Source organism: Daktulosphaira vitifoliae, unplaced genomic scaffold, assembly GCF_025091365.1.
Source record: "Daktulosphaira vitifoliae isolate Bord-2020 unplaced genomic scaffold, ASM2509136v1 Scaffold_1, whole genome shotgun sequence".
NCBI classification, from domain to species: Eukaryota; Metazoa; Arthropoda; class Insecta; order Hemiptera; family Phylloxeridae; genus Daktulosphaira; species Daktulosphaira vitifoliae.
Window position 1 is genome coordinate 20,242,401 of NW_026099572.1, and position 11,238 is coordinate 20,253,638.

General features: G+C 26.4%; 1 protein-coding gene across 5 annotated transcripts in view; it reads left to right on the forward strand.

The window, feature by feature from the left end:
* Positions 1-11,238, forward strand: part of LOC126897080 (band 3 anion transport protein) — a 30,634-nt gene extending 19,396 nt beyond the window's left edge. For 2 of the 5 annotated variants that reach the window (XM_050670493.1, XM_050670490.1), the window contains 18 exons: positions 253-355; positions 1,124-1,236; positions 1,398-1,552; positions 1,716-1,893; positions 1,997-2,205; positions 2,776-2,826; positions 3,196-3,642; positions 4,264-4,453; positions 4,518-4,745; positions 5,035-5,183; positions 5,245-5,439; positions 6,413-6,531; positions 6,631-6,781; positions 6,943-7,199; positions 8,255-8,469; positions 8,727-8,935; positions 10,806-10,979; positions 11,052-11,238. In XM_050670493.1, the coding sequence (XP_050526450.1) occupies positions 253-355; positions 1,124-1,236; positions 1,398-1,552; positions 1,716-1,893; positions 1,997-2,205; positions 2,776-2,826; positions 3,196-3,642; positions 4,264-4,453; positions 4,518-4,745; positions 5,035-5,183; positions 5,245-5,439; positions 6,413-6,531; positions 6,631-6,781; positions 6,943-7,199; positions 8,255-8,469; positions 8,727-8,935; positions 10,806-10,979; positions 11,052-11,132 (3,224 nt within the window). In that variant the 3' untranslated portion in view covers positions 11,133-11,238. Of the gene's footprint in view, positions 1-252; positions 356-1,123; positions 1,237-1,397; positions 1,553-1,715; positions 1,894-1,996; positions 2,206-2,775; positions 2,827-3,195; positions 3,643-4,263; positions 4,454-4,517; positions 4,746-5,034; positions 5,184-5,244; positions 5,440-6,412; positions 6,532-6,630; positions 6,782-6,942; positions 7,200-8,254; positions 8,470-8,726; positions 8,936-10,805; positions 10,980-11,051 lie in introns of those variants that run through there. The other 3 variants (XM_050670491.1, XM_050670492.1, XM_050670494.1) reach the window with 3 other exon arrangements.

Sequence of the window (11,238 nt, forward strand, 5' to 3'; positions counted from 1 at the left end):
TATGTATTTTAAAAATTATATACACTTATAATTTTAAAAGAAAAATCATTTATGTTTAAAAATCTTGAAAAATTAATTGATTTGGTTGAACTCATATTACTATAGACAAAAAATGTGAAATTTTCAAAGAAATCTTTTAAAATTAATTGAAAATAATATTTTATTATTTAACTTCAAATTGAAATTCATTCAACTTGATTAGGAATTATTTTGCAGTATACTATTATTATATTGATTTTCTTTTGATATTAGATGAGAAAAACGAAGATGAAGCTATTATTGAACATCGAGAACTTGATCAAACCCAAGTGAATAACCATCATAATAGTGTAAAAAAGAAGAAGCACAAACATCGGTAAGATATTGATATGAGAAATATTTTTATAATTAAAGGTTTTTTTACTTCCATAATTAAATTTTAAAATAATACCACTTTATAGTTTAAAGTACTAATTTAAAAAAAGTCCATTAAACAGTTATTAAGATATTAAAGTTTCTATATTTTCCTGATAGAAATAAGATAAGCTAGAATGGATGAAAATGTCTGACATTTATAGGCAGACATTGAGAGTACTTAAAGGGTGTAAACCTCTTAGAAATTTCAATAACTTTCCTAAATCAAATTTTATTTGTATGGTTGTTATATGTACACCTCCTGGTTACTTGACTTCTAATTATTCTATATAGTGTTCAGTAAGCAAGGAAACGGATTTCTATTGTTCTCATTATTTATAACAATTGATCTGTTTCCTTACTTCTGAACAACCTGTATATTTTACCTAATGTAAAATGACCATTAGGTAAAGATAACAACTTATTTATATGCCTTTAATAGATATATTTGTTTAAACAATGTACAAATTTTTTTATTTATATAAATAACATTTATTTATTTTTAATTGTTTGGTTATTTTACATGAGAAATATAATAAATTTTAGTAACATAACTGTCATCGTTTAACTGAAGTTTTCTTAGAAATAAAAATTTTTAAGCTGAAAATTTTAGTTTATCATATTATTCAATCTATTATTGTAAAGTTTTATTAAAAATTAAAATTTTAAAAAGTTAAAAATTTGTCTTTTTTAAATTTAATATTTAGTAATTTTTTTAAATGTTTAACAGACATCACCATCATAACCATAACAGACTTAAATACAGTGAACGAGAAGTTTTTATTCCTAAAGATTTGCAAATGGAAGAAAATTTAGATGAATTCGTTCAAGATGATTTAACAAGTATTACAATACTTTATTATTAAAATGTTAAATACATATTTTTTTAATAAAAGAATAATATACAATAAAAAAATAAAGTATTTCATGAATCGATTTCTACTAATAATATTTAAAATAAATGCATACTATGTCATATAATTTATCTTCTTTATAAAATATAGGTCATAGGTATGATTGCGGAAAAGAAAAACGAAGATTTAGTGGCAAAAATAAGAATTCTCTTATAGCTTCATATAATGGTGATTTAGACAGAAATCTAATTGCAGGACTACCTGTAAAAATATTAAAGAAATATATTGATCATAGTCCACATGAGGTATTGCATATGTTTAAAATTAATTTTAAATTACAATTTTTGTGGCATATGTGTCATGAGAAGGTTATCATAAAATATTGCATATTTAATTTAGAATACCAAATGATACATTTTATGTTGCAACCTTTAAACCTAACTTAAAAGTACTATATTTTTTTTACAGGTATTTGTACAATTAGATGAACTTAAAGGCAATGAAGAAGATAGAGAATGGAAAGAAACTGCTCGATGGATTAAATATGAAGAAGATGTGGAAGAAGGTACAGATAGATGGGGCCGTCCTCATGTAGCTTCGTTAAGCTTCCATTCTTTGCTCAATGTTAGAAGATCATTAGAATCAGGTATAAACTATACAATTATTTTGTTACATTAAAAAATATTACAATTAAAAACGTTTGTTTTTTAAAACTTTATTTTTTATTTTTTATTGGTGTACTCTAACAGGAGTTATACTACTGGATCTGGAAGAAAATAATTTACCTGGAATAATATATAGAGTTGTTGAACAAATGGCTGTTGAAGAGTTGATAAACACAGAAGACAAAGCAGCTGTCATGCGTCTTTTGTTACTTAGACACAGGCATGTTCAACAAGATGGAGAAAAGTTTAGCCGGTTTATAAGGAGAAATACAGCTAGCTACTCTAGTCTTACGGTAATAGTTTAATATAATTGTATATAGGCTACAAAACATGCACTTAAACATCATAAAGGTTAAAAGCTAGAGACATGAAAATGTTTGGTTCTAATTGTTATTATTTTGATTAATTTTTAAAATTTTAGGATATACGGAATCAGTGTATCTCTACTGTTCAAATATATATAAAAATATTCATGTATTTTGGTTACTCAAACATTTCATACCATCAAATTACATTTTTTAAAGTCTGTTTAATTTGCTTTTACTGAATTAATTTGATAGTTTGGTAATTGCCAATGTTAACATTATAAATAAGAATAACTAATTAAATGATGCACAAAACTTTGGATTTTCTACAACAAAAACCGTAGTTAAAATGAACATTTTTCTCCTACCCTTAAAAATATTTTTAAATAACAACAAAAAATTTTTTTAAATCTTTAAGGGCTAATTATTGAACTGAGAGAACAAGTTTTTCTATTAACTTATATTAAAACTTCTTGTATAAATTTACTTATATTTTACAATTATGAATTTATAAAATTGATTATTTTAAAAGAATTGTCTATTTTTTTTTTATGACAGTCATTTGAAGCAGAAATTCTAGCTATGCGGTCAGCATCACTTACAAACAATGTAAATTAATTCACTTATGATTAAATAAGCATCTCAATTTTTTTTACTTAACAAATAAGAATTTTGTAAATGTTCTTTATTGTAGAGTGTATAGAAGAAACCCTTTAATTGACAAGAATTAGTTAGTTACATTGAAGTTGCTTTTTTTTAACAATTATTTTTATCAAAAATATTATTTAATAACTTACACCTCCTGCTTTAATTTTATCTAAACTTAATTGTATTCTATGCTCAATTTTTCTAAGTATTCTTATATCTCATGTTTGTAAAATAATTAGGCTTTAGAGTACATTTTTTTCCTAATTTAGTAGTGTTTTCTCAGCAATTTTGTATAACATAACAATACTTAATTGTAGTTTATTATTTTAGAATTTAAATGATGATGTCAAATTAAAAATTAAAAATACTTTATCTCATCATGATGTGCATTCAAGTCCAAAAAATAATTTCACTAATAACAATAATATCAATGTTAATCAAAGAATGGACTTATTGAAAAATCATACTGCAATTGATATGAAAGAAGAAACTTATACTTCATCAGTAGAAGATATGATTAAAAGGGTACAAAAGGAAAGTATCCTAAAACGAATACCGTTTGGTGCTGAAGCTACAACTGTATTAGTTGGGTCTGTAGATTTTTTAAAAAAGAGGACTGCAGCTTTTGTTCGTTTAGCTGAAGGAATTATTATACCATCCTTAACTGAAGTAACTATTCCTGTTCGATTTATGTTTATATTACTGGGACCTTCTGATCCAAAAGATATAGACTATCATGAAGTTGGAAGGTCTATGTCAACATTGATGTCAAACTCTGTGAGTGATTATTTAGTATAACATTTGATATACAAATTGAATCATAAAAATATGAAAAATCCAACACATTTGATCTAAAAAATATTTTACGTACTTCCTTTTTTGAAAAACTGTTAGACTTTTACTCTACATTACTCTCTAAAATGTTTTTTAAAAATTTTTAAAACAGCCATTAAATTTGTCATATTTCAGTGACTCACTTCGTATATTCTAGAAATGTATAAAACATGAATTGTCAATAGGTAGCTTGTGATTCAAATCTGACTCCCAGAGGGTAAAAAATTGTCCCACCGAAAATATTTAACACCAAAATTGTTTTTATTTTTTATGATATCTATTTTTAATTTTAATAAATTTATTGACTAATTTTTTTTCTGGTCCTTGAAATTTTTGTCTTTAACTATCTGATCCAACATTCAAATTTTTTATTTAAAAAAATTTTTTTTTATAAGTAGGGGTAGGTAAACTAATTGTCTACCCCTGCTATAAAAGCACAACTTAATTAAAGAATTATTATAAATATTTGGGAAAATTTACTGTTACAAATTTTTAAGAAAATAATATTATAAACCTATTAATTGTGTCAGTAAATTCCTAATATAATAATTTTATTTACTCTAGGAATTCCACTGTAAAGCTTACAAAGCAACTGAACGTAAAGAATTGATAAGTCTATTAAACGAATTTCTAGATAGTAGTATAGTATTACCACCATGTGATTGGGAACGTGAAGAGCTCTTGTCTCTTAGAGAACTCAAAGAAAAAAGTGAACAAATTAAAAAACGAAAAATACATGCTGCATTTCAAAAAAGTAATCATTGTTATTATCATGATTTATTGTACTTTTTTTAATTCTTACTTTAATCATCATTCAGCGAACACACTTTTAGTATCAAAAGTTGATGAACATTCTAAAAAAGAGAAAGATGACCCTTTAAAACGTACAAAAAAACCATGGGGTGGTCTAGTAAAAGATATAAAACGTAGATTCCCATTTTATATGTCAGATTTTACTGATGGGATAAATTTACAATGTATAGCTGGAGCAATTTTTATATATTTTGCTGCTTTATCTGCTGCCATTACCTTTGGTGGACTTTTGGGTGAGTATTAAAATATAGTTTACCTATAAATTAATATTTTAAATGGTCAGTTTTAATGTCATTAAAACAAAAAATATCACTGTCTAAATCTAGAAAATTTTCCGTTGTATTAGATTTTGGTTTAAATTAATTTTGTTTTTTAATTCTTGATTTTTAGAATTTTTGAGCTACAATATGTGTATTAACCCTTAATTAAGTTATCATTATACATGCATAAACAATGTGGACATTAATGATTATACTAAAAATTTATGTCTATATTTATGTTTACATTAATTTTTAAATTTAGCTGATAAAACAAAAAATATGATTGGAATATCAGAAACTTTGGTAGCTACTTCATTAGCTGGTGTTATATTTTCCCTACTTTCTGGTCAACCATTGTTGATAATTGGCACAACTGGACCTTTATTATTATTTGATGAATCCTTGTTCAATGTAAGCTAAATAATTTAAATAAAATTGTAGTCAAATACTATGTTATTAATATTTTTTCTAGTTTTGTCAAGATAACAATATTGATTTTTTGGCAATGAGATTATATGTTGGAATTTGGTTGGCAGTAATTTCACTTTTAGTAAGCTGTGTTGAAGGAAGTGTATTGGTAAAAGTCTTTACACGATTCACAGAAGAAATATTTTCATCACTTATATCTTTGATATATATTTGGGAAAGTCTATCTAAATGTTTAAATGTTAGTTATTCAAACAAAAATAATATATTGATGTTTTCACAACGAAAGAGGTTAAACAACATAGTTCAAAGTTTCGTAAACACAAAATAGTTATATTCAATGTCACAAAGTATTGTTGATAAACCAAATACTCATAAATAGTACATCAAACATACAATATATTTTAATATAACACAGTAATATTACAAAAGATTTTTAAAAATGTTGAATTTTTTAAAAAATAGAACATTTTTAAATGTATCACTTTTTAAGTAAATTTGCGATATGCTCTGAACATTGGGGGCCTATGAATTTATCTTGAAAATTTATTTTGCTTATCATCTATAATTAAGTACTACTTTGATCACAAAAAATGTTTTTTTAATCAGTGCCTGGGCCTATCATTAACTTAATTTGACGCTTAGTTTTATTTACTTACTATTCTCAACATTTTATAGACAGAAAAATATTTTTAAAAGTATAAAATTTGATACTTTTAATTATATGTGTATTAGGTAAAACTAAAATACAATTTTTAAGGGTTTAAATTTATTTACTTACCCTAAAAAAATAATCAATTTTTAAATTATGTGATTGACATTTAAGGGTATGCCTTTAATGGTATTTTGTACACAGAGTGATTTTTTTTATCATGGCCCACAGAGTAAAAATATATATTTTTTTTTTTAAGGGTAAGTAAATACATTTAAATCTTTAAAAATTGTAATTTAGTTTTGCAAATTCGCAAATTTGCTTAAAAAGTGATACATTTAATAACAAATCTATTTTTTAATAAAACCTTTTTAAAAAATTCAATATTTTGAAACATTTTTGAAATTTAATTAGGATTTTTGGATATGTATTTCTTATCCTACAGCAATAAAATCTTATCTTTAAAATATATTTAATATGTTGTTAATCTTCTTTTGGAGTTAAATCATTGATGAATTATAACTCTATAACGATATATTTTTAAATTAGATGCTTTCTACAGGTATTTTCTAAACACCCTCTGTTATCAGTAGATAAATATTGTACTGAAGATGTAATTACACAAATGAATAGTCCTATTTTTTCAAAAAACTCATCTTTCAATAATAGTTTAATGAAAAAGTAAGTTTTAAGTTAGTGGTTGAATTTTCATATTAAATAATACTTTTTATTAATTATATTTGTTAATTATGACTACTAACATTGAAAAATAAATTGCAGTGCTACAGAAAATATAAATCAAAAAATAAATCCGCAGTTACCTATCAATCAACCTAATACAGCATTGTTGTGTACTATATTAGCCCTTGGGACTTTCTTCATTGCTTATTATCTAAGACATTTTAGAAACAGCAAATTTCTTGGAAGAAGTGTTAGTTTATTTTAAAAATTGTTTTATAAAGAATTTTATTTTTATATTATATTATGTTTATTATAACAATTGTTTTTTTTTTTTGAAATATTAATTATAGTTTTAAAATTTAGTAAAAGTTAAAAACTATTATCATACTAAAATTATTTTTAAATTTATAGATCCGTAGAGCATTAGGAGATTTTGGTGTGCCAATTGCTATTGTTTCAATGGTAGCAACAGACTACTTTAATCCATCAACATATACAGAAAAGCTTAGTGTTCCTGAAGGTTTAAAACCTTCAAATGCATCTGTTCGTGGATGGCTTATATCTCCAAATGGACTTGAGGGACACATAGATCCTTGGCTACCATTTATAGCTATTGTGCCAGCACTACTTGTTTATATTTTAGCTTACATGGAAACTCATATAAGCGAGTTAGTAAATTATAGTGTTATATTATTGAATAAACTTTAATTTATTCCACTACAGTATAACCTAGGCACGGCTGCTTTAATGAATACTTACACCATATTCGCAAAGCAGCCGCACCATTGTGCGACCACTGTGCGGAACGCCCGGGAGAGGCTGACAGCGCTCTGCATACCCTCTTCCAGTGCAAGACATGGGCCCAGGAGCAGGACTCTTTAGAGTCCCGTCTAGAGTCCATGCTCCGAGTCGGGTCCATGGTAGACCTGATGTTGAGGAGCCTGGAGGCGTGTAAGCTCGTTTAGGCATTCGCCGAATCTGTCTTGAAAGAGGAAGCGGAATGCCTGAGACAAAGCCAGCCACGCGCGCCCAGCACAGGAGAACCTGAGGCGCTGGTTTAGACCGGTGCCTTTGGTTCTTATTTTTGTGTTTTGTAAATTATTTTGCCAACCTTTCCTAACGGTTCCCACTCTGGAGTCCGGATTACGGGAGGGGGCCACACCACGTTGCAAATCAGCTCTTGATTAATTTCGGGCTAATTCACAATGTGGTGAGGCCTCCCCATAGGTAGACCCTTGAGTGGGGTCCGTTGCCCAAGTAGCACCACATGGAGGTGGGGTCAGGATTTTGCGAGGGTTGGCAAAAAATAACTCACAATACATTAAAACATAGAAACACAACACAAAATCCTTACGGCGCCAATTGAAACCAGCGCCGTAAGTCATCCTGGACCTTGAAGCAGCCTCTGCCTCAGGCATTCTGCATCCTCTTTGTGGCTCATTATCGATTTAGTGAACGTTTGGACGAGAAACCACCCTTCCTGGGTTGGGATTCCAATTCATCCCGTTCGCTGGTCCACGCCTCGCACCGGAAGAGTGTATGCAGTGCATTATGCGCTTCTCCCAGACGATAAACAGGGTTATACTAGAGTGCCAAAACCAACCAAAAGTTCTAAAACCTTAGATGCTTTGGTACTGTCTGGTAATACATTCCAATATAGCCCTGTCTCATCATTAATGTTCATAATAGAATCCTGAATAATAAGGTTTTGCTGTATTTGTAGATTAATAATTAATAAGAAAGAAAGAAAACTAAAAAAAGGTAGTGGATTCCATTTGGACATTGTCCTTGTAAATTTTATTAACATGATTTGTGGTTTAATTGGAGCCCCTTGGATGAGTGCAGCAACTGTTAGATCTGTAGCTCATGTTGCTGCTTTAACTATAATGAGCCAAACACATGCTCCTGGACAAAAACCTCATATAATAGAAGTTAAAGGTATTATTATTTTTCATTTTTAAATTGAATTACAGACTCTATATGGTGTTCTACACAGGACTTAAAAATTATAAGTTATCTATTACTAAATTATTTGTTTTTTCACTAAATTTTTAGTTAGAAAATGCTGAGTACGCAATACATTTTGATTGATAATTTTTTGTTTTAAACCTATAAATATTAAAAAATAAATGTCTAAAATTTAATTCTATTACAAGATAAACAGCTAAATATTATAAATTTAATTTATTTGCTAGAGCAAAGAGTTAGTTCATTGTTGGTATCGATGATGGTTGGTGGCTCTGTACTTATGGCACCTTTACTAAGATTAATTCCAATGGCTGTTCTTTTTGGTGTCTTTTTATATATGGGAATATCGTCTATTGATGGTATACAATTTTTCGAGCGTTTGAAGTTAATATTTATGCCAGTGAAATATCATTCAGATGCTACTTTTGTTAGAAATGTAAGTAAAATTTGTTAATACTTAACTAGTTATTCTTTATCCTATTTGTATACACTCTACATAGTTTCACAACGCAGTGTGATTCTTTCAATATAAGCCACTAAATACGTCTTAAAATAATCTTGATAAGATTTTTTTTGCATTTTTTAATATTATACAAATAATAATAAATAATATATTTTTATTAAATATTATTTATAAATTAAAATTATTATAATTACATTGTATTTTTTTATTATTATATTTATTAAGGTTCAATATTTAAATCTTATGAATAAAATCATAACTTATTCATAAGATTTAAATAACATTTTAGAACAGCTTGAGCTAAATTTATTCATATTAATAACTATTGTCCTAAGTATTTTTATGCCCAACTATTACCTCAAATACTTTATAAAAGAATCAGCTCTATTTTTTAAATGGCAAATAAGAAGCTTACACTTTTGAAAATAAAATAATTCAGAAATTGACTAGTTGAAAACAATTTTCAAATTATTTTAGATTTGATATTTAAACTACTAATTTTACTCTACTGGCATTTTATTTTTCTCATTATATTCAAATAAATGTTTGAAAACTGGACTAATTGTTGCAAAATTTTTATTGATAGTATTTTGAATTTTTTTCTTGTCGACAACATACATTTCTTGAAAATCCAATCTATAATCAATTTATTATAATGTAGTATTCTAGGGGTGTAAAAATCATATCAAAATTTTTTATGATGTTGCAAAAAATTAGAGACATAATATCTCTCAAAATAAGTATAATATTTAAAATATTTTCAATATTCTATTCTAGTCAATAACAATTTTTAGACCAATACTTGAGAAGTTATTTTCATTTTTATATCTACTTTATACTAGTCCAAAAGTTGTTATCAACCAACCTTATTTTGTAATTTTTTGAATAAAAACAAAGTAATTACATAATTCTAAATTATTTCAAATTAAAAAGCTTGTTTAATGTAATTTATGATTAATTAATTATATAATTTCTGGTAAATATTATTTTTTATTTGTTTCAAAAACACATCAAAGTGTTTTATAATAGTAATTTTGTCACTATCAAATAACAAATCAATAATAATCCAAAAAAAATTCTTCAATCCCACTATACTGGATACTTACTATACTTAATTATTTATTCAAATAATAATATCTTAAATTAAAGATGGGAGTGAGGTATGGATTACGATTATTTTTATCATAAAATATTTCTTACAATTAAAAATAAAAATATTTATACCTAATCTGCTTCACCAACTTTATTAATAATCATTGAAACTTAGTAATTTTTTTTTTCTTAAAAATGTGCGATGTGTGTAGAAATAAATTCAGAATTTAAATTCTCAATAATTTTTATTATTTATTAAATGAAAAAAATATGTCACTCATTTTAAAACCTGCGAAATTTGTATCAAAAATAATATCGGACCTATGCCGCCCTCTGTGATTTCCATGTTAGAAAAAAATCAGTTTCCAAAAACACTGTCAAATATCTTTTGTATTTCAAGGTGTGAGCTGTTGTATGATAGTCTTGTTAGCTTCATATCTCATACCTTCCCTAACTTTTCTAACTTATAAATACGTCACAAACTATATGTTCACTTAATTTTTGTAAAATTTTTTGAACACCAGTACACTTTATTGAACAGCAAGTCTATCTCGCATAAAAAAACCTAAAAGTAAGGAAACAACTTGGGTAATTTGAAATCGAATTAATACATATATTCAAAATAGTTAGAATATTGCTAACAGTTTCTTATAATATAATTAGGATGCAATGTAAATCCTGAAGCTATATCTGACACACTGTGTATATAAAAATATATATCGTCATTTTTTAATCCTAAATTTTATTTTAGGTTCAAACATATAAAATGCATTTATTTACTGCTATACAGCTAATGTGCTTATGTACTCTGTGGATAGTTAAGTCTTCATCACTTTCTTTATTATTTCCATTTTTTTTAATTATGATGATACCTGTTCGATCTCAATTATGTGATAGATTGTTTACTTTTAAAGAATTGCGGGCAGTAAGTGTTACTCATTATAATATGTTTTATGATTTATGTTTTTTTTCTTTATAACTTACTGAAATGTTTTAGTTGGACAGTAATGAACTACCTGATAAGACTTATGATGAAGATGAACCAGATTTTTACACTGAATCACGATTACCTGGATAATAAGACAAAATATATCTATGTTGAATAAGCAAAAATAAAAGAATTATACTGGATGTAGGATGGTTGTGCTATTATATTAGAACAAATTACTCCCAATCACGTAACA